The following is a 23,641-nucleotide window of genomic DNA, read 5'->3' on the forward strand; positions in this document are numbered from 1 at the left end:
ATAAATTGGTTAGTCTCTAAGGTGCCACAAGTACTCCTTTTCTTTTTGCGAATACAGACTAACACGGCTGTTACTCTGAAACCTTAAAAGACACCGGCACTACAAATTCAGAAATCTCCCAAATGTTTAGGGGCTTCCCAGGTGTTGGGCACAAAAGTGTGCCCAGCAGTTTAGATTTTTGTACAGGAAGTCCAAGGAGCCAGCGGCATTCTCTTCATTTTCCTACAAGACACAATTGCAAGTCGGAATCCTAATCCTTGTTACAACTACAGATGTAAGCAGAGGTTTGATCAATGCCCAGAAAAAGGGATCAGTGTCGGGAGGAGTAAAATTCTACTGAGATTAGTTTGATGTGAAAAGAGACCAGGAGATTCTCTTTAACATATGATGCTATTCACGGAAGCCGAGAGGCTCTGTTTGTGGCTGGCTTTAATCTCTTTGCTCCTGGGATTTTGTTCCCTATCTCTTTGGCACACATTTGGTTTTGCTGTTTTGCCTGCCAATGTGCTGTCATTTGTTTACTTCTCCAGGCACCAGATTCAGAACAGTGAAGCTGGAGCAAGCACAGATGTGGAAATACAGCTGTACTTACAGCAGGCTGCTTTGCATCCTATCCGGCCGGTCGCAAATGCCCAGCAGTGAGCTGCAGAAGGAAGAGGTCAGGCATACACACAACAGTTTTAAACAAGCCAAGTCCCCATGCTGGGAAGGTCAGTGTCCCCGCTAAGCCCACTGTGTGAGAAACAAGCTTTCAGCAACCCCAAGACTAAAGCAGATAAGCCCTCTGGTAGGGGAGAAAAGTGCATACATCCATGAAGGCCACATTGTTTGAATAGATTGCACACGGACTATGAATCACCTATCTCCACGCATGTGACTGGTGGGCCCTTCCAGGCTGGGAGTGAGGCAGTGAAGGGGAAGATTGATTGGTTGCTGCCCTTAATGTCTGTACCTTGGGGATGTGGAAGTATAGGGCTCAGGCTCCAGGCCTTTCATTGGCACCCACTTTGCTGTAGAACAGTGGTTTTCAACCTGTGGTCCACGGACTCCTGGGTGTCCACAGACTATGTCTAAGATTTCCAAAGGGGTCTGCACCTCTATTCAGCAATTTTAGGAGGTCTGGAAACGAAAAAAAGGTTGAAAACCACTGCTGTAGAGGTATGTGTGTGCAGAGTACTTATAAACTACAGCTACCTTTTGGACACCTGTAACTCAATTACCACCCACCTTCCCAGTCCGAAACGTTACAGTCAAGATAGGGATCAGACAGGAGCTTCTGTGCCAGTCTTTAAATGCCTTAAAAATGTTCCGCCAGGAGGTGATGACACCATGAATGTCTCCAAAAGAAGAAAAACATCCATGACAATGAAATACGGCGGGAAGGGGACAGACTTAAAATGAAGGTTGAAGTCCATCAATGCTCAGTATAATTAACTGTATGGAGTCAAGTAATGGGGGTGGGATTTCCAGCCAGAGACATTAATGCATTTTGCATTCGCGCTAAATGACACTGGCTCAGGATCTCCCATTCCCAAGGGGCAGATTCACTGCCCTATCAGGACAGCAAGACAGGCCATTCCGTTGCCTCATATCTATGTAGAAAGACTTTCCCTCTGCACATATCACCTGTGCAGCTCTAACTACATGTGCTACTGCTCCACACAAACACAAGTACAAACTCCTGGTTCTTGTTCAGTGGAGATGCTTCTTTCTTATGCTGCTAAAGGAGGAACCTTTTGACACAACCTGAGCTTTTGCTTGCACACCAAACCAGATATTCAGTATCGAGGTTGCCTTTCAAACCACTATACATTCTTTGCTGCAGCAGCCAGACTACTTGCAAGGGTTGTTGCATTGGTGTGAACTTGTGAAACACCTTTCCCAACATACCAGTGTGACGGTGCACTCCATATGCTTTGCAAAAATATGTTTAGAAGTGTGAATATGTTGTAATTGGCATATGCTTCATGCAAAAGGTCTCTTGTAAGGTATCATTACAAAGCTCATAATCTACTGAGTGTGCTCATCCTAATTGTATGAATGTGTCATTCTTGTATCTGAAACTAAGAATATGAAGTATAACCCTGAGGTCCTATTGTAATCATGCAAAGTGTGGGCCATTAATGGTGGTTTAGAATCTTGATTGCTCCCACTGACTAGGACAATTGGTTGTAAATGGTTTATTTACCTGAAAGGCTTCCTGTATAAATGCGGGCCAGCCCCGGAAGAATGGAGGGGTTTCACAGGACATGTGAACATGTCATCTGATACTGGAATCCATCTTAAACCTGGTGCTTTTCTATTTAGAAGGAAGGGTGGGAACCCAGAGAGACCAAAGATTCCTGCCTTGTGCCAAAGATATAAAAGGGGGTGGAACAGAACAAAGGGGGGTCCCAGTCACGAGAAAGCCTCTGCTTTTCACCGAAAATGCCTGCTGGAACTAACAAGGACTGTACCGGGGAAAGGACTGGGCCCAGACTAGGAAGGAATCTAGCCTGTGAAAGAAGCTTACTGGAACATCTCTGAGGGTGAGATTTACCTGTAATCAATTTCTTAAGGTATTAGGCTTAGACTTGCGTGTTTTGTTTTATTTTGCTTGGTAACTTACTTTGTTCTGTCTGTTATTACTTAAAACCACTTAAATCCTACTTTTTATACTTAATAAAATCACTTTTGTTTATTGATAAACCCAGAGTAAGTGATTAATACCTGGGGGAGCAAACAGCTGTGCATATCTCTCTATCAGTGTTATAGAGGGGGGATAATTTATGAGTTTATCCGGTATAAGCTTTATACAGAGTAAAACAGATTTATTTGGGGTTTGGATCCCATTGGGAACTGGGTGCCTCGGTGCTGGAGATAGGTGACCTGCTGAGCAGTTTTTGGTTAAAGTCTGTAGCTTTAGGGGCATGGACCAGACCTGGGTCTGTCTTGCATCAGGCTAGCGTGTCTGTGTCAACAAGGCAGGGTTCCGGAATCCCACGTTGGTAGAGAAAAATGGCTCAGAGATAGTCTCAGCACATCAGGTGACAGTCCCAAGGGGGTCTCCGTGACCGAACCTGTCACAACTGGTTTCTAAGACAACTTTAGTAACACCATGCACTTTTCAATCTAGCCTCTAGCACCACATAAGCACAGATCTCCTGATTTCAGCAGGTGTTGGGTACAGGGATTGTCCAGAGAACAGACTCCTTTAGCTAGGTCTATAATCACTATATGGTCCATCCTTTCCACCCTAAAACTAGAACGGCCTTTTGCAGAAGTACGGGGCTTTTGCCACTCATCCCAACATACCTATACAGCTTCCCACCTTAACCCCACACACCTGGATCTTCTCACAATTACATACAGTTGTGATTTGCTAAAACCAAATATTAAAGAGATCAGCTAAGCAGCCCTATGACATAACCATGCATGTTCACCTGACAACAAATGCCAGACTCTCATCCGGCATTTTTTGGTGCTCTGTACACATTTCACGTCCCCTCTTCCCCCCAACTCCCAAGTTTGCATTCTCTATGTGTGTGCTCCAACATAAAAAAGGCAGCATAGTTCTTTGTGTGGTGCACCATTCAGAATACATGTGAACAAGAAAGTCAGAGACAGGCAGCACAAAGCCTCAAACTGTTGAAGTCTCAACACCCTGTGCAGAGCCTTTGCCAGACAGACTACCTGAGATATTGTCAGAATCTAGCAGCTCAACAATGCTATATGGGGAACAGTCTTCTAGGCCCAGCTTGCTACACAACCAGCCACAGAATCCCTTCTCCATATCACTCACAGCATGCCACCAGCCACCGAAGGACCACGCAATCTGAGTAACTGCCGTATACAAGCCTAGGAAGAAAGACACGACCATGATTATGACAGGATAGAAGATAATCAGTAAGGGGCAGAAGGTGATCTTGTGCCAGAAGGTCCTCTCTTCGTTGTACACCAAGAAGATGTTGTACCAAGTGATGGTCCCGTAGTAAAAGGAAACCACAAAGGACACTACAAAGATGACAGGAAGGCAGATGATGCTCCAGAGCAGGACATGGGGGCCCCTGTCCAATCCAATGTCGCAAGTCTTCTTCCCTTCTGGCGTCTCATCTTTTGGAGGCTCCTTTGACTTAGCCAGCTCCTGTAGCTCTTTGTCGGTTAGCGTAACATGGATGTCCACCATCTGACCCTTCTTCTTCCCTCTTGTGATAGTTCCAGTTAAAGTAACATATCGGCTGTCTAAGGGCATGCTCCAGGCACCTTGAAATGGAGATAAATTTCATCAACATTCAAGAGAACTATTTTTTAAAGTACATTTCATGCAAATCCCCAAAGACATTGCGTGGAATTAGACAATACAGTTAGCGTTCAAATCATCATAATAATAATAATATAAAAAAGGCAGGGCAAGGGAAGCTAAGAGATGCAAGCAGGAGATCACACAGGACAATGGAAGAAAATGTGGAGCTATCCAGGGACGCTGGTTGAGAGGACAGGAGTGGAGAAGGTTCTGTACTGGTGAGGCTGTGTAAAAGGAAAAACAAGAGGCAGCTGCTATAGGAAGAGAGGGGAGATGGTAGAGGAAAGAGAATGGGCCAGATTCAGAGGGGACTCTAAAATGGTGCAACTTTCTCTTCTGGTCCCCTCAACATGCGTGTTACACCAACCACAATATACTCAGTGGGCCAAATTCAGAAGTGGGGGGAAGGAAAGTCTAAGTTGGTATAATTTGCATGACAAGGGATAAGATGTAGCAAGAAAAGCAACTAAAGGGTATAAGACTAAGTTAAAATAGCCCCCATTCTTAAGCCTTCTAAGTTACATCAACTCAGAGCCCCTTACACCAGGGGTGGGAAAACATTTTGGCCCTAGGGCCATGGCTGGGAATTGAAATTGTATGGCGGGCCATGAATGCTCACAAAATTGGAGTTGGGGTGCGGGAGGGTGTGAGGGCTCTGGGGTGGAGCCAGAAATGAGGAGTTCAGGGTACGGGAGGGGGCTCCGGGCTGAAGCAGGGGGTTGGGGTGCAGGAAGGGATGCAGGCTCCAGCTGGGGGTGTGGGTTCTGGGGTGGGGCTGGGGAAGAGAGGTTTGGGGTGCAGGAGGGTGCTCCAGGCTGGGATCGAGGGGTTTGGAAGGCGGGAGGAGGATCAGGGCTGGGGCAGGTGGTTGGGGCGTGGGGAGAGGCTCAGGGGCGCAGGCTCCGAGCGACGCTTACCTCAGGTTGCTCCTGGAAGCAGCAGCATGTCCCTTCTCCAGCTCCTACACGGAGGCGCGGTCTGGCAGCTCTGCACGCTGCCCCATCTGCAGGCACTGCCCCTGCAGTTCCCATTGGAGCGCCGGAGGGGCCATTTGAGCATGTAGGAGCCGGAGGAGGGCCATGCCGTGGCTTCTGGGAGCCACGTGGTACGGTCCCCGACCCTGTGCCCCAGCCGGAGTGGGCCAACCCCCAGATCTCGCTCCCCAGTGGGAGCGCAAACAGCTCACGGGACGGATCCATCCTGTAGTTTGCCCAACCCTGCCTTACACAGTGGTTAGAGGGGTCCCAGTTATACGCCCTTACACATCAATTCTGAATTTGGCCCCAGGTCTGTTACTTAGGCTGCAGCAAGTCCACAGAGAGTTTTCAAAACAAGTCTGGGCAATCCGATGTAGCTCATGAAGGTGGTGGTGGTTACATTCTCTGGACCTATTAAAAGGCAGGTGGGAGCAATCTGTCCTTGCTGGAGAGCTGGGATTGTAGAGGCCACAGAGAAGGGAGTTGCAACAGTCCCGGTTAAAGATATTTATTTCATTGCTCTGTAAGGCACCTATTGCAAACGTTTTCCTCCACGAGCCATAAACATATGAGAGACATTTTAAAAGAATTAAAGGGAAAGTCAATCAGCCCAAATAGGGCCCAATATCAAACGATGTGGCACACAGACAGACCCAGGCAAACTAGTCACCACCACAAAGGATCCAGTCACATTGGAGAAAGTCAGGGGAAGGGGCAGGAAGAGAACAGAAACAAAAAGCAAAGGAAGGGGCCAAAAACGGGCAAGAAAGAGACAACAGAAGTCCCTGGGACCTGCAGCATAATCTAAAGGCAGCCAACATGGAGATGGAGTTCCATAGTGAGGGACAGAACAAATCCCATCCCCAGCCCAGTCCTGGAAGAATACGGGGATCGTTAGCTGGCTTGACTAGCCCAAGCAGACTTATTGCCTGAGTGGGACACTGGGCGGAGGAGTGGTTGCTCAAGTCAGAGGAAGGCACGGGCAGAGGTGAGAATAGACGAGTTTGCAAGCCTAAAACAGGATATGGATATTCCCTAGGGAAAGTAGCAATTCAGTTATGACATCAATGAAGGGACGATGGCACACACTTTAAAACTGAAGCGTCCACTGTCTGCAAACCTTTTGAGGCTTGAAAACACAGCAGGACAGTAGGTTTGAGATGCAGCGATCTAACTGGACTGTGAATACCAGCAGTGCATTCCGCACAGGGAAAGGAATGGAATATACGTGCACTGCAATTTTCCTTATTTATTAGCACCCCCTCCCCGCAAAAAAAAAAAACCCACACACAACACCACTCTCCTTCCTTATCAGCTATGAGTCCGAATAGATGGACAGGGCTGGAAGACCTGGCAGGGACTCGCCCCCGTGCAGAGATCTCCAGCTGCCCTTCTGGGTGAAAGCAGCTCTGAAAGTGCTCACCGTTGACCCTGACAAGGAGTCCCTTTCCAAAGAGGAAGCTATGCTGAGACGGTATCAACAGGAGGCTGCAGCCAATGCCCTCTCCCTATGGCACTATACCAGAAAGAGCCTCTAGAATTGATCAACCTAGAGCCCGAGTTCCCATCCATTTGCTTTACATGCAGTTCTAAGTAGGGAAGAGGGCCTGATCCCAAAGTCAATGGGAGGAGGGTGTGCTCAACATCTCACTGCATCAGGCCCTAAATTAGCAGCTACATTAAAAAAAAAAAAGATTTAAGAAGAGGGGGACCAATGGGGAGGATATTCAAACAAATAAGTGGCTAAGACAACAGACCAAAAAATAACCCCTGGTGCCTTTTATCTGGGATTTCAAAGCACTTTCATGTCTGAAGCCTCTCAAACTTGCTCTCCGCTATTATGCGACAGGGAAAACTGAGGAGTAGAAGTTAAAGTGCCTTGCCAAAGGTCACATCAAAAGTCAGTAGCGGAGCTGGAAAGGCGGCCCTGGATTCTCCTCCTGTGCTCCCCGACCAGCCCACCCATCCTGAATCCATAAAAAAAGACCCTCGATTTGTAAATTGAAAATGCCCAATTTTCCAAAAAGTAACGATACAGAAGCTCAAAAAATAACTTGCAGCATGTACCCTAATAAACACTACATCTGAAAAGGGGCTTGTGCCCTCAAGTCCCATGGATGCCCATGGTGCTTCAGAGCACTCAGCCGCAAGAGAGGAGGATAGACTTCCAGAAGTTTTATCCTTCCCCATACCTTTGAAACAAACAAACAACAAAAAAAGACAGGCAAGAGTTAGTGACCCTATTTACACACGGATCAATATATTTTACTGTTCAGTGGCTCAATGGCTAGTTGAATCTGGGTGTCAGCTGCAGCTTCTGGGGATACGTACCATCTGCCACGGAATTTCCCAAGAACTTAGAGCCTTCTTCTGAACTTCTCTCCCTTCCTTCCTCATCCGCCTGCTCTTCTTCCACCTTATTTTCATTCTCCGACCGATAAACTATAATAGACTCTGGACGGGACTCTTTCTTTTTCTTTTTCCTTCTGTCCATAGTGGCTTCTCCATCAAAGGTCACTGCCGTAGCCACAGCTCTCCGCAGGGAGCCTCGGTGCGGGCTGCGTGTTCCAGCCTTGTTCTCCCTCTGCACTGCTTCCTCCATCCCGCTGCTGTTTTGAAGCGTCTCATCAGGCATCTCTGAGGAGGTGTTTAAAAATCTATCCGCTCCTGCACTTCTGAGCCATTGATCAGGCAATGATTAGCAGGGATGCTCTGGCTTGCGAAAGCATCCTAGTCACAGCATCCAACAGACATCCTCCATTTCCAACCTAAAATGAGAGAGGACAAATAATCAATAGAGTGTCACATTTAACTCCATGTAGAAGAGCAGGTTCCTGCGGATTTTTAAAGAGGCACTTCCAGCTAACTTACCACGTTAAGCAAAATTGGTTTAAGCGCAATTTAAACTGACTTACGTGAATCTACATTTATTGATTTTAAAATCGGATTTAGTTACACCAATACAAATTTTCTAATATGGACCAGGGTTAAATGTATGTTCCAAATTTAAATACAGGAAACAAAAGCCGCCAGGATGGGAGTGGGTGTTTAATAGGAATAGACTAAATAAGCACGGTTTGTTGGGAGATATTAACATTCCTCTGCAATGCCAGCAAAACTGCACTGGCAGTAGAACAAAAAGGTGAAACTGGCAAGCAACATACATGAAACTGACTAATTTAGGATCCCTACTGGACAATTGCAGCAGTGAAACTATGGTGCAAATTGCCTTAATCTAGACAAACCATAGATTTATTATGCAAGATGAGGTTAATGCAAATAGTAATTGAATGATGTGATACACGGTGAAAAGTCAACCGGATTTTTAAAAACCCTGCAATTTAATAATCTGCATTTCTATTAGTAACAAGCATAAGCATTTTTTAAAATGTGAGTTTTATGTTGAGGGGGGTAAAATCAAGACGACTCCATGAAAAATAAAAAATTACAATGAAGTATTTTGGTTGTGTAGAAATTTTTTTACTACCAATCGATATAAAAAACTCAGGGCCTGATTCTTTACTCAAGCAAAGCCATTATTAATATTAAAAAATGCCACTGACTTTGATGGGAGTTTTGCCTGAGTAAAGGACACAGGAACAGGCCCTCAGCATGCAAGCAGTGTAAACTGCATCCTGGTGGACGATCCCTGCATCCACAGGATCCATACAATTCTCAGACTAGACTCAATCTAGGAAATGAAGAGACCGATTGGGAGATAGCACTGGCAGATACTTTGGTGGAGATCTAAATACAGCAATGCAGATCTAGGTTGAACATTTAAATGATCAGAAGACTCTGCATGACTGAGCATTAAAGTCCTGCCTAATGCATGAAGCAGTCCTTCAACAGGAATTTAAAGACATCATCATAATTTACAGCCCATTAAATGTGGAGACATTGTTTTATTTAAACAAATGCTGGGAAAAAGTTGAACATTTTAGATTCAGCTATATAGTCTAAAATGACCCTCCCACAAATACAAAGTCACACGTTTTGGGGATTCGGGTGGGGTGGGGTGGGAGTTATTTTGGTTGATCTAAAGTTTTATTTATGCTTCTCTCTTATACACATGCACACACAGAGATTTGTAGTAAAACTTTAATTGTTTTACTTGAATACCTGAGGAAAGACTGTGTTCAGCTGCCTCTGGGTGGCTTGAAAAGTTGAAAATCAAAAGATCACTGAAGTTTTACATATAGAAAATAAATTTTCATTAGTCATCAGGAAGTGTGCAAAGAGGCATTCCAATAATAGGGTCAGCAGGACACTTAAAGATGCGTACGTTAGGCACCCAAAAATAATTAGGACTTTTGCAAATCTTGGCACAAGCCTCCAGCCATTACAGCTGCAAACAGAACCTTCAAATTGTCAGCGGAGTAAAACCAGTGCAATGTTCCTGACAGATTGCCTGAAACAGGAGCGCCAAGAGGGGATGAAATGACACGCCATCTCAAGGAGGGGTTGATTCTTACACCTTAGTAAAGTTAACAATGTTGATTTAAATCATTTCAATCCTTATTAAAGCAGGCAAGAAAGAATAGGGATGATATTTTGAAGAAGTGCAGAGTCTTTTCTGAGTGGTAGCCCAATCTAGCATGGTGTCTTTTGTGGGTGAAGTTTGGTTTTAGGTAGAGTTTGGGATAGTACTACCATCCAATCCTAAATAGAGGCAAAGAAAAATCATATAGCAATTCTCCTGGCCCCTTCTGCACCTTGTGAAAGAGCCTGTGGAGGGGTCACGTAAAAGAAAGAAGGAGGTTAAAAATACAAAGCAACTAGAAAAAAGGTGCCACAAGGTGCCACAAGTACTCCTTTTCTTTTTTGAGAAAAAAGAGTGATTCCTTCCTGGGGACATTGCTGCTTCTCTGCATTGTAGAATGTCTCATTTACATAGAGAAGCAGTGTTCTTGGGAAGTTAGTTAACTAGGTGTTAACACTCCATACCTTAATCAATATAAAAGAACAATGGACTATCCAAGAATAGAGAAATACTCCTGCCCTCCAGTTCAAACCACCCACTGATTTCAGAGAGAGCGCAAAGAGTCCGCTCTTGACATACTAACTCTGGAAGTTGTCCAGGTCCACAGGAACTTGTTTAAATTTTGAGAGAGGCGTTTTTCAAAAACGCACGCTGAGGGGACAAATGGCTGGGGAGTAAATTCATGCAAGTGGTGCTATTCTTCAGAGACTTGCCTGGGACCCATGAATACACTCCTCTAAGGTTCTCCTGAAAAGTCCAGTACTAATACTTAAAACTTACATCATGCTTTGCACCTGAAAGACACTGCACACAGAGCAGCTGATTAACCCTAATGCCCCTCTGGGATGGGGAAAACTGCAGCACAGTGGCCTGGCGCCACTCAGATGCCACAATGATGGGCAACCCCCTAAAAAACTGGACAGACAGAAAGAAACTAAGCTGGGATTAGAATCTGGGACTTCCAGGTTCTCAGCCTGTGTTGAAAAGAGTAGACAGAAAGTCTCCTAACCCTTGAACAGCAACCCACACAAAACTTGCCAGTAGAAGTTAAAAACAGCCCTAAAACCACAGACCGGGTTGGGGGGGGGGAAGGGGTTGGTTTGTTTTTTAAGTATATTCAGCTGTGACCTAGGTTAAACGCACACAAAAATTGAAGGCAAAACCAATGCAGCGCCCTCAGCTGTTACAATGAAAAAGATGTGGGGTCATGGTGGATAACCGGCTGAACCTGAGGTCCCAGTGTGACGCTGTGACCAAAAGGGCTCATGTTGTCCTTGAATGTATAAACAGAGGAATGTGGAGTAGGGAGGTTATTCTACCTCTGTATTTGGCACTGCGGCCGGGATACTGTGTCCAGTTCTGGCATCTGCACTTCAAGAAGGATGCCGATATATTGGAGAGGGTGAGCCACAATAACGATTCAAGGATTGGAAAACATGTATTATAGTTTTCAGAGTAGCAGCCGAGTTAGTCTGTATTCACACAAAGAAAAGGAGTACTTGTGGCACCTTAGAGACTAACAAATTTGGGCTCCTGAAGTTGATTTAGCCTATCAAAGGGAAGATTAAAGGTGATTTAATCGTGGTCTATAAGTCCCTACATGGGGAACAGAAATTTGATAAGAGAGAGCTTGGCAATCTACTAGACAAAAGTTACAAGAAAATCCAGTTGTTGGAAGTTGGAGCTAGACAAATTCTAACTAGAAATAAGGTACAATTTTTTAAAAATGAGGGTAATTAACTACTGGAAAAAGCTTACCAAAGGCTGTGCTACAGTCTCCATCTCAGGGAAATTTTAAATCAAGATTGGAGTTGTTCTAAAAGATCTGCTCTAGTTCCAACCGGAATTAGTTCAGGAAGTCCTGTGTTATACAGGAGGTCTGTCTAGATGATCACGGGTGTCTGTTCTGAACTTAAAAAAAAATACGATGATCACCCTGCACCACAAACAAATCAGCTGTCTCCCCACCATACATCTGGCCGGTGTTTTGCCTGCCCTCATGCTCAGCCTGCCTGGGAAGCAATGGCACCCTCTCTCACATCAATAAAAGCAACACTTTAGGAATAGGGTGCCCAGAGTACAGTCCACCCTCTGGTTCAGCTGTCAACTCAGAGATGTTGGGGCAGTTCATGGGCCCGGGTGAATCCAACAGGTTGGAGCCCAAGCCTGCTCCTCCTCTCTTGGAATGCCTCGGGATTTGGTACTCAGCACTAGTGAACTCGAACAATGAGCAGTTTCTATCCATTCAAAAAAAGGCTCCGTAAGACACAGACACAAGCAGATAGCACAGTAACGAGCATCTCATTCTTTGTAAAAGCTATGCAGACTGGGTGCAGCCCTCACACCTCAAAAGTGGCACTTGGCGCTGGCGAGCTTTGGCAATCCTGCTTCAGAGGTGATTTTCTGCACTGACTTCTGTCGATCACCCAGTGAGAACTCCACCCCGCAGAAGTCTCGAAGTGTAGGTGGAGCATGATAATTTCCATACGCATATCATCAGAGTAGACTGCACTCCCCATGAGAGCACAAGAGCAGGCACGAATCTAATAATCCACGACAGGGGGTAAGGAAGAGGACAATGGCCAGGGCTTCAGAGCGAGCATGCAGCAGTTTATTAGCCAAGCAACTGGTTATTAATCTCCGTGAGAACACAGATGGAAGAACCCTGGGCAGGCTCCACAGTAGCAAGCTCTGCTGATCAGGGCGGTCATGACAACATTAGACTCTGTTGCACAAGGGTCTCAAGGTTTTCTCCTGCACTATTTTAAGTCAATGGAAAGGCTTGATCCTATTTCCATTAAAAGATAAGATATTATTCTGCTCACGAAAACAGAGTACGAGAAAAAGCCTCTCAGAAAGCTAAGAAAATCCTTTGATCCCTGGTACATTAAAACCAGGGTTCTGTTCTGGCCACAGCCTTTTGGGGATTGTTCATAACAGAGCCGAGGTGAGACGACAGTGTGAGCAGTGGACACTAACTAGCATCAGTTTTGTACTTATTTATGTTTATAGTCACAGAAAATAAAACAGATAAATACATCCAGTATGTTGAGCGCTTCCAGCACTCCTTCTTACTTATTTGTAGTACACCAAGGTCCCAAGCAAATCAGGAACCTGCCTTCCTAGATGCCGTCTAAACAAATAGCAAGACAAGATCTCTGCCCTGAATAATTTGTCTGAAATTAGACTGTATGGTGCAACAAATGAACATGCAAAATAATAAGAGGGAAGAAGGTAACCATAATAAGAGCTGGTATTTACATGTGCCAGCTTTATGTCTGCTCATTTATTCAAGGTATTTATCTGGCCTCTGTTTCCCATAGTATCTGAGCACCTCATAATCTTTACTGGATTCATCCTCACAACATCCCTACATGGTAGGGAAGTGCCAGGATCTCCATTTGACAGATGGGGAACTGGGGCATAGCGCGATTTAGGACCTGTCTAAACGAACGCTTAGTTCACTGCAAGCTGGGGTGTAAATATACCTTGCACTAGCCTGCCACACTCTAAGTGTCTATGTGGATCCCGCTGCTGCCAGAGTTCCCGTGCACCTAAGTACATTTGTACTTACCTGTTTTGAAGCACACTACATACTTGTACTTAAGAATTTTAAACACTATGTACTTAGTACTTGTCTTAAGTACACTTTAAAAGGTATTTAAAATACAAGCAACTTTTTCCCCCTCTGCAAGAGCTTTTTCAAACAATCACATCCCTCCCAACTGTCCCACATTCGGGGGGGGGGGCATGCGTGTGTGAATGTATTTACATTTATAAGATATTTTCTCATTGTTAATCCATTGTTCATGTATACGAATAACACCTTGTTACTCTTCTTCTCTCTCTTCCACTGTGTGTTCACGTTATTCAGGTAGTTGTCCATATGTAGACTGGACAATTGCAAGGAATACGGGAGTTGACAGTACCCGTGCTTTTACTTATAAATACATAAGCATGATTTCCATGGCTCACCTGTACTTATAAGGACTTCTGCAATGTGTACTTGGCACTTATACTTAAGTCCTTTTTATCAGTACTTATGGCAACTCTGGCTGCTGCACGTTAAAAAGTCCCCCTAGCGTGCCTTGACCTACTCCCCTTTCAAAGCAGGCTAGATCGAAGTGCAGTAGGGAACATTTCGCGCACAGCAGCAGGGTCCACACAGACATACAGCGCCACAGGTGCTGGAACTAGCCGTAGGGTTGCCAACTTTCTAATTGCACTAAACTGAACACCCTTGCCCCGCCCCCGCCTCACTCCTTCCCTGATGCCCTACCCCTGCCCCGTCTCTGAGCCCCCTCTCCCCCCGCTGCTCACTCTCCCCCACCCTCACTCACTTTCACTGGGCTGGGACAGGGGGTTGGGGGCTGGGAGGGGGTGAGGGCTCCAGCTCCAAGATGGAGCCAGAAATGAGGGGTTCAGGGTGTGGGCTCCAGGAGCGGGCTCAGGGCTGGAATAGAGGATTAGGGTGCAGGAGGCGGTGTGGAGTCTGGGAGGGCGTTAGGGTGCAGGAAGGGGTTCTGACCCGGGGCAGGGGGTTGGGGTGCGGGAGGGGGTTCTGACCTGGGGCAGAGGTGCAGGAGGGGGTTCCAACCTAGGACAGGAGGTTTGGGGTGCGGGCTCCAGCCAGGCGGCACTTACCTCAGGCGGCTCCTGGTTGGCAGCTCAGTGGAGCTAAGGCAGGTTCCCTGCCTGGCCTGGCTCCGCGCTGCTCCCGGAAGCGGCCGGCATGTCCAGCCCCTAGGCCAGGCGGCTTTGCACAGTGTGTGCTGCCCGCAGCTCCCTCTGGCCGTGGTTCCCAGCCAGTGGGAGCTGCGGAGCCTGCACTGGGGGCAGCGCACGGTGCTTCCCTGATCGCCCCTGTGCCTAAGAGCCAGACTTGCCGGCTGCTTCCAGGGAGTTGCACAGAGCCAGGGCAGGCAAGGAGCCTGCCTTAGCCCCACTGTGCCGCCGACTGGACTTTTGATGGCTGGAGCCACCAGGGTCCATTTTTGACTGGGCGTTCTGGTCGAAAACCGGACGTCTGCAACCCTAAATAGGGGTGCTGCTGCACCCCCTGGCTTGAAGTAGTTTCCATTATATACAGGGTTTACAGTTTAGTTCAATGGCTCTCAGCACCCTCACTATAAAAATTGTTCCAGCACCCCTGCTTAGTGCCCAGCAGGCTAGTGCAACATGGAGTTACATCCAAGCTTGCGATGAGCTACACATTCATTTACACAAGCCCTAAGTGACTTGCCCAAGGTCACACGGGAATTCTGTAGTGGAGCAGGGAATTGAACACAAGTCTTTGAAGTCGCAGGCTAGGATTCTAACCACTGGACCATCCTTCCTCTCTGTGCATACCTTGATGGTTCCAAATCACTTAAACATTTTTTCAAAACAAAGTGATAAGCAATCCCACTGACCCTCTGTCAGGCCAGCGCCAACTGGCCATGCCCAGCAAGCATCACAGGAGACGTCAATCTTGTAGCACAATTTCAAAGAGCAGAGCATAGTGGTTTAACATATCAGTTCAAGGAACAGAACAGAGGGGAAAACACAGTAAGATAGCTGACCATCACAGAACACTTTACAGGTATTCTTTAATTGAGACACCCAACACCACCGAGAGATACTTGTTCTTAGCCCCACTTTTCAGGTGACGACACTCAGGTGACCTGTTCAAGGCCACAGAGTGAATCAGTAACGGTGCTAGGACTAGAGCTCAGGATTTCCCGGCTCTCAGCCCTATACTCAGACCACTGAACTGGGCCTCTTTTGCGTTTCCTTTTTGTGACAGACTTGACTCTTTGCTAGTAACATTCTATAGGATACATTGCAGCCAAAACGTTTTAAAAAGGAGTTTTCCAAAGTATCACTCAGTTGTTTCTAGATGACATTTTCAAAGGATTTATTTAAGTCGTTCCACTGAGGGTGCTTTACAGAATATCTGTTTTATGAATTAGTTCTTTTTTCTCCATTATTCCATAACTTTCCCAAATGTCAAGAGATAACGCTGCCGTGCAAAGCAGCCTTACTGAACTCTGGCAGACACTGTACAAGAAAAGCTGTTCTTTAAAAAAGCCAAACAAAATGCCTTGTTAAATTCCCTTGCATAAAACTTTCCCTTATGGAGAATCCCTGAACACCGCTTATCTACCTATTTAGGACAAAGATAGTATGTACCAGAGTGTATTCCACCCCAGCCTCCAGGTTGTTTTGTCCAGATTTGGTAGAAGAGGATAAAGAAACATTTTCAGACAAAGAATGCAAAGCTTCCAAGTTTATCCACAGGAATGAGACTGGTTTTCTATCATGTATTATCTTGTGCCAGAAGTTTCAACGAGTGACACATGTACATGAGCTTTTGAAGAGACCCGAGATTTTGATATTAGAATAACCTCGGGGGAGAAAAAGTTTGAGATTTTCAAAGCAATCTAAGAGATTTAGACACACATCTCACAGTACAATGTTTAGCATAGTAGGGTTCTGGTCTACGACTAGAGCTCCTAGATGCTATGGTAATACAAATAATTTTAATAGAAGATGTACTAGACTGCTTTGAAAATCTCAACCTAATACCTGGGCTTACATTTCTTCTGGAAACAAAGTGAAGACACTTTTTCCTCTCCTCGCCCCAATTCCACCCATCCCTCTACACCCCCAAAACGTCCCCATTTTCCTACTTCAGCCAGTGGGCTCAGAGTCCTGCATGTTTAACACAGCAGACACTGAGTGCTCATTTGAAAGGATTTCATTTGCCAGCCCAAAGGCAATGCTATTTGCTGGATGACATGGAAGCAGAGTTTGGAAACAGCTGTTTTTTCCCCAGCCATCCCACCTTTAGGGCTGAACCACCTCTAAATGGAGTGCATGTGCGAGAAAGACCTGCTGATGGCCAGTTGTTGTACCCAGGGTTCGTTGACCCATAATGCAACATGGGCTGTGATGATGGCTTCTGCTAACCCAACCAGAGGATGAGTCACAATTTGTAGCCACTTAGAAAACTTTGGAAAGGGGGAAGGGCTGGAATGTGGTTATTGGAATGAAGGGGTGGGAGACTTACAAGTCCTTCTCTTAACAAGGCAATGTGTGGGAGAACCCATGTGGGGAGAAAGGTACATGGAGGAAGACGACTTTCCTTTTTTAATTATAAAGCTAAAGGTCACTGCTGTGTGGTCCACTGGAGACGGCTGTCTAAAACCAAATGTAGAGGTGAATTTTTTGAAAAATGTTTACACAAGGCCAATACGCTCACTGACTTCAATTCAGAGTTCTGCCTGAGTGTAAACTGAGTAAGAACATCATGATTTGGCCCACAGTTACTTAACAGCTACACGGGGTAACCTGACAGAACTGGAAGTGTCCACAGGGAGTGATCCGGGACTGCTTACACATCACACAATAAATATCATCTAGGATATTTAGAGAGAACCTCTAAAGGTAGGAACTGGATGGCTCAGGGGATCAGCAGTAGGACACAGAGCATATCACTTCTAAGGGTACATCTTCACTGCAGAGTCAGCTTGGGAGACTATTACCAGGTCCGAGTACCCAGGTTATATTAGCCTGGATAGAGAGGCCCTACTGCAAAAGCTTAAAATGTCCCAGACCTGTGTGACTGCATCCACGCTAGTGCTGCACTCGCCCACCTGAGGAGCTAGGCTAGGACTTCTGGGTGGCTATCCCCAGGCTCTTAGCGCTGCTTTAAGTTCTCTGAATTCTTTCACGGTGTATTGTGAGAGAACTTTGGCCCAGGAAGGACAGACCTGTGTGGAAGTGTTCTTAGCCTGCCAGCTCACTAATGTAAACAACTTCCTGTCCTCTGCCTCTGTTGCAACCCATGAGCAGGCATGGAGTTTACTGTGAATGATGATCTGATCCAGCTGTTGGCTTTAATGCAACCTTCATTTTGGCAACAGGAGGCAGATGCAAGGCATGAGACACAGTGGAAGGCATCTTGGCAGCACGGTACCTTGCTAAGGAAACCACACTGGTTCCTCCACTGCATCCTCCCTGGTCCATTCCCCTATCTCCTTCCCAAAGACTGTTCAAATACTGTGGAAGTGCTGCATACAATGTGGGGTTTAAATGCCAAACTGGTGTACATAAACTAGAAGGTGACTTCTGGTACAGAAGGAAGGTGTAGGTAGCGGGGAAGAAAGTATGGCCCAGAAGGAACTGTGGGAAGACACTGGAGGACTATCTGCACCTATTTTGATTAGTCCGTGTCCACACTGCAAAATGGGTGTGTTACCAGCCTGGGTTAAAGCAGAACCCAGGCTCAAACCCATATCTCCTAACTGTGCCAGCAAGCTAGGTTTAAAGCACCTCTAAACCGAGATGAGAGGTTTGTGTGTGTGGACGGTAGTCAGGCGAGAGGCAACACCTGGGTAAGAGCCTGGGTTAACTCTGCTGTGAAGAAATAATTTAATACACTGGTTCAAACACAATGAAGACTGGTAGGAACCTGAGTCATTACCTGTGGTGGCAACATGAACAGACATTGGTGGGTTTGGTCCAGGTCTTAGTGGGTAGATTTCGGTTTCATAAATGGCAGTGTCCTAAGGGAGGGAAAGAAGTGGAGCTCTCCACTACCCCATAGAACTGGTCCCTGCAAGGCACAGTTAAGGCAAATGCTCACAAAACATTGATCTAATTTTTGTAAACATTTAAACTATGGCATTTATAACAGATTAAGAACTATTGCAAATCTCAGCAAAAAGTAAGTAACTTTTCTTGATGGGAGAGTGAAGGTGTCAGGGTTCCTTCCCCACTCTGAACTCTAGGGTACAGATGTGGGGACCCGCATGAAAGACCCCCTAAACTTATTCTTACCATCTTAGGTTAAAAACTTCCCCAAGGTACAAACTTTGCCTTGTCCTTGAACAGTATGCTGCCACCACCAAGGGTTTTAAACAAAGAACAGGGAAAGAGACCACTTGGAGACGTCTTCCCCAAAATATCCCCCCAAGCCCTACACTCCCTTTCCTGGAGAAGGCTTGATAATAATCCTCACCAATTTGTACAGGTGAACACAGATCCAAACCCTTGGATCTTAAGAACAATGAAAAATCAATCAGGTTCTTAAAAGAAGAATTTTAATGAAAGAAAAGGTAAAAAAATCACCTCTGTAAAATCAGGATGGAAAATACTTCACAGGGTATTCAGATTCAAAACACAGAGGATCCCCCTCTGGGCAAAACCTTAAAGTTACAGAAAACAGGAATAAACCTCCCTCTTAACACAGGGAAAATTCACATCAAACAAAAGATACACTAATCCGCCTTGCCTGGCTTACCTCTACTGGTTGCAATATTGGAGACTTGGATTAGGATGGGCTGGAGAAGATGGATTTCTGTCTGACCTCTCTCAGTCCCAAGAGAGAACAACCACGTAAATAAAGAGCACAAACAAAACCTTCCCCCTGCCCCAGCAAGATTTGAAAGTATCTTGTTCCCTTATTGGTCCTTTGGGTCAGGTGCCAGCCAGGTTAGCTGAGCTTCTTAACCCTTTACAGGTAACAGGATGTTGCCTCCGGCCAGGAGGGATTTTATAGCACTGTATACAGAAAGGTGGTTACCTTTCCCTTTATATTTATGACAGAAGGCATTTGATATTCTTCACTCTGATAAAACATGTAAGTGGTGTAGATTTTACTCAATGGCTTGTGGCTTGGTAGTTAAGCAGGTGCTTTGGAAGCTGAAGACCTAGTTTGCAAACATAGATGAGTGTTTGTCTCTGGGATTAATTAAAGATCTGTCTGATATAGTCTATTTAGGATATGTATGGCAGCCACCGGCAATTAATGGAGCTCTATATGGCCTCAAGATCATGGCAACGTGGAAGATAATTAAAGAATGTCTTAGAGTGCCATCCACAGCAGTCTATACTTTGCCTCAATTGAGCTCTTTAATACAGTGTTTTAGAACTTCAAAATGCTATAGAAACATTAATGAATCTGAAAGGCAGCATGGTCTGATGGTTACAGCATAGACTAGGAATCAGAAGTCTGGAGTTCTATTCCAAGCCTGTTTGTCTCTGACTTGCTGAAAGACAATGGCATAGTTGCAAACACTGTACCTCTATTTCCCTATATGTAAAGTGTGAATGTATACACTCCTTCATATTACAGTTTATGATCTTCAGATGAAAGGTGCTATACTGTAAGTGCTTTTATTGTTAAAGGGTTAATCTTTACCACACCTACCAGAAAAATAGTAGTTATCCTTATTTTATCCTTTATTTTCATTTATTTATCATTATCCTTTATTTTACAGAGCGGGAAACTGAGGCACAGAGCTGTTAGCTGACTCACTTGTTTAATGAGCACATATGACTGAGAATTATTCTTACCAGCTAGTACTACCTCTTCTACCAAGTAACCTCTTACCGTGAAAAAATATGCAGAAATAATCGTTAATGATGTTCTCAATCTTTGTGCTCTCATCTGATGGGATCACCAGAGAAACCAATCTGTGCACTTTATTCAACACACAGGATCTACTAGGCACACCAATGCTGGTTAAAAATGAAAATGATCTATGTTGGATTGGGAAAGATCTGTCCAGCGTTTATTTTTTGTTGGGCAAAACTCAAAATAATGCTGAACGTTCCCTGCAGCAATTGAATAACTGATACTGGGCTTGTTGTGGGAACTATTTAAAAATGCCAGACCTCTGCCTTTTCTTTAGCACAAAAGGGGCTGTGTTCAAGACATTTTAAAAGGATCAGATTATACCACTTTCAATAATAGTTAGATTTCATCACACCAATGGCTGTTTCTGAAGAGAGAATTTTCCATTCAGAGTATGTGGCTCAGGTATTACAAACTACTAGATACCATCCTTGACGTGTATTAAAACACACAAAATTGGGGAATTATTTGAGAATAATGGAGAATCAACTCAAAATAAGAGAAAACTGCAAGCTGCCTTTCTCTAGCTCTGTGCAAAATAAGTGAGAAGATATAGAAAGATAAATATAATTTAAAAAATCATTCCCTCTTGAGAAACACACAACATTAAAGATCTGCTATTTGCTTAGAGAAAGCTACAGATTGATAGGTGCATAACTCAGTTGGGATGTGGATGAATGATCCTGTAAGTAAGGAGTTATGAGATAAATTGAGATGAAATATTATTTTAAGCACACTTAACATAAACGCAAGTGCTATTTTTTCTGATGAGCAATTTATATCTTATGATGAAGGCTTTGAAAAATTCTTAAGAATGGTTAAAAAGCACAAGGTCATTTAAGGAAAAAGCGCCAAGAAATACAACTTCAGAGCAACGCATTTTATTTTATGGTTAATAAGGTTAAAAACAAAACAAAACACACACCCAGAGTTTTGCCAGGGTTCTGCCTCTGAAAAACCGTTCCTTGGTTTAAGAGGGAATATACATGCATGTGAAAATAATCCCCTTTTGCTTTTTTAAAAAACGATTTCCTCTTCAAGGGGAAGTGGGCAGGAATCCACCAGCTTCAAAGGGGGAGAAATGCAGCTAAGAAGAGATCAGACAGCAGAATAAGAGGGGGTGGGGGCTGAGCGGGTTTGTCCTAGTGCCTGATCTCCAGAACTGCAATCTCAGCTGCTGGGTGGGACCTATTTGTTGCCCTCTAAGAACAAAAGAGAAAAAAAAAATATGTACACACACATATATATATACACACACACACACATCTGATCAAGTCTCTTTATTCCATTCAATAAAGCAAGTAACTATCTCCAGCTCAATCAATAAAGCCCAATGTCTGAGTGACCTGGACAAGACCACAATTTTGGAAAAGGGAGCAAATGCCATTTGCAGTCAATATCGCCTTTCCTCTTGTAAGGTGTCACTGAACGCAGGGCCATAAATCCCCTTTATTTCAGAGGCAGCAACAGACTTCTGCAGTTCTTTGCACAGCCCTGCCCGGTGCCCAGCAGAATAGGGCAGGCTTTGCTGAGCCCCATTTCATTTGTTTTGCTATATTCGAAGTGCGAGCATCGTTTTATTTTAGGGGACCGGCTAAAAAACGCCCTTCTGTCTAAAGTTTGCTCACTCACATGCCAGTATGCCTGCAGGGAGAACCCCTTTCCAACCTGCATACATATATGGAATTCTCTCACATGCAATGGGGGACTCTTCTCCAACGTGCATGCCAGCAAGGTACCGTCAAATGCCCATGTGCCGTGAAATCCCTCTCTCCAAGATGCATAAGCCATTTGCACGTGCAAGGATGAACCCTTCTCCAACGTGCACGCGTGGAAGGAACCCTTTGTCATATGCACACACGCGCCGGCAAGGTGACATGTCTCCAAAATGCATGCATGGAGCCCTCTCACCCAGACTAGGGATGCTCTATACACTGCAGCCGCATGGACTTAACGAACAAGCCTCACATCTGTACACTCAACCGGATAAGACAATGCATTAGGAGCAAGGTGGAATCTGCGCCCTTGCTCCTACGCAGGGAAGATCGCCCACTGCAGCTTGTTGGAGAGTTTGTAGGTGTGGTGCCTCTCCCCCCACCACGTATTTAAAACCGCAGCACCACGTACAACGGGGCAGAACTCTGCTGCTGCACCTCCCCTACCTGGGAATTGCAAAGGTGCAACCGGGGGAGGGGACGGGGAATAAACAGCCGGCCAGTTACACTGAGGCAAATGCAGAAGAGAAAATCACCTTCAAGATAGCAAAAATCACCTGACATGAAATCAGACTTACCTGCTGGCCCCCTGCGTGGGGGTCGGATGCTTCCGTCCCCAGCTGGGTCTGCAATGGGGGTGGGGGGGATCTGCAATGGGGGGTGGAGGAGTGGATGCTCCTGCCCCCAGCTGCTCTGCAATGGGGGTGAGGGGGGTCTGCAATGTGGGGGGAGGAGTGGATGCTCCTGCCCCCAGCTGCTCTGCAATGGGGGTGAGGGGGGGTCTGCAATGGGGGGTGGGAAGAGGGGATGCTCCTGCCCCCAGCTGCTCTGCAATGGGGGTGGGGGGGGTCTGCAAGGGGGGGTGGGAGAAGTGGATGCTCCTGCCCCCAGCTGCTCTGCAATGGAGGTGGGGGGGTCTGCAAGGGGGGGTGGGAGAAGTGGATGCTCCTGCCCCCAGCTGCTCTGCAATGGGGGTGGGGGGGTCTGCAAGGGGGGGTGGGAGAAGTGGATGCTCCTGCCCCCAGCTGCTCTGCAATGGAGGTGGGGGGGTCTGCAAGGGGGGGTGGGAGAAGTGGATGCTCCTGCCCCCAGCTGCTCTGCAATGGGGGTGGGGGGGGGTCTGCAAGGGGGGGTGGGAGAAGTGGATGCTCCTGCCCCCAGCTGGGTCTGCAATGGGGGTGAGGGGGGTCTGCAATGGGGGGTGGGAAGAGGGGGTGCTCCTGCCCCCAGCTGCTCTGCAATGGGGGTGGGGGGGGTCTGCAAGGGGGGGTGGGAAGAGGGGATGCTCCTGCCCCCAGCTGCTCTGCAATGGGGGGGGGGTCTGCAAGGGGGGGTGGGAGAAGTGGATGCTCCTGCCCCCAGCTGGGTCTGCAATGGGGGTGAGGGGGGGTCTGCAATGGGGGGTGGGAAGAGGGGATGCTCCTGCCCCCAGCTGCTCTGCAATGGGGGTGGGGGGGTCTGCAAGGGGGGGGTGGGAGAAGTGGATGCTCCTGCCCCCAGCTGGGTCTGCAATGGGGGTGAGGGGGGGTCTGCAATGGGGGGTGGGAAGAGGGGATGCTCCTGCCCCCTGCTGCTCTGCAATGGGGGTGGGGGGGTCTGCAAGGGGGGGTGGGAGAAGTGGATGCTCCTACCCCCAGCTGGGTCCGGGGTCGGACACTCCTGCCCGCGGCAGGCAGAGGGCGCTGTCCCCGTCCCGGGGGGCCGCTGACCGGCGAACGATGCTTCTGCCGCCGCCGCCGCCGCCGCCTCCCGCCCTCAGCCTCTGGCGGTGCCTGGGAGGGG

The 23,641-nt window shown here is 46.4% G+C and overlaps 1 protein-coding gene across 4 annotated transcripts; it reads right to left on the reverse strand.

Annotated features, from left to right (window-relative positions):
* Positions 1 to 23,614, reverse strand: TMEM169 (transmembrane protein 169). Of its 4 annotated transcripts, XM_084643530.1 has the most exons (4): positions 18,857 to 18,931; positions 18,210 to 18,341; positions 7,591 to 8,027; positions 1 to 4,242 (listed from the first exon to the last, which is right to left on the reverse strand). In XM_084643530.1, the coding sequence occupies exons 3-4, from the start codon at positions 7,892 to 7,894 to the stop codon at positions 3,620 to 3,622; spliced, it is 927 nt and encodes a 308-aa protein (XP_084499656.1). In that variant the 5' UTR covers positions 7,895 to 8,027; positions 18,210 to 18,341; positions 18,857 to 18,931; the 3' UTR covers positions 1 to 3,619. The 4 variants fall into 4 exon arrangements, with proteins under 4 accessions (XP_084499656.1, XP_084499657.1, XP_084499658.1 ...); XM_084643531.1 differs by lacking the exons at positions 18,210 to 18,341; positions 18,857 to 18,931 and adding an exon at positions 23,491 to 23,614; XM_084643532.1 differs by lacking the exons at positions 18,210 to 18,341; positions 18,857 to 18,931 and adding an exon at positions 22,438 to 22,525.
* Between the last annotated feature and the right edge of the window lie 27 nt (positions 23,615 to 23,641).

This window comes from Lepidochelys olivacea (assembly GCF_965140295.1).
Source record: "Lepidochelys olivacea isolate rLepOli2 genome assembly, chromosome: 11".
Classification (NCBI taxonomy): Eukaryota; Metazoa; Chordata; order Testudines; family Cheloniidae; genus Lepidochelys; species Lepidochelys olivacea.

What these genes read in the sequence shown, in the direction of transcription:
- TMEM169 (XM_084643531.1), bottom strand. Translation starts at nt 7,894, where the DNA reads ATGCCTGATGAGACGCTTCAAAACAGCAGCGGGATGGAGGAAGCAGTG. An exon ending in GGGAAATTCCGTGGCAGATG is followed by an intron (nt 4,243 to 7,590) that starts GTACGTATCCCC and finishes CTCCATTTCAAG; the next exon opens with GTGCCTGGAGCATGCCCTTA.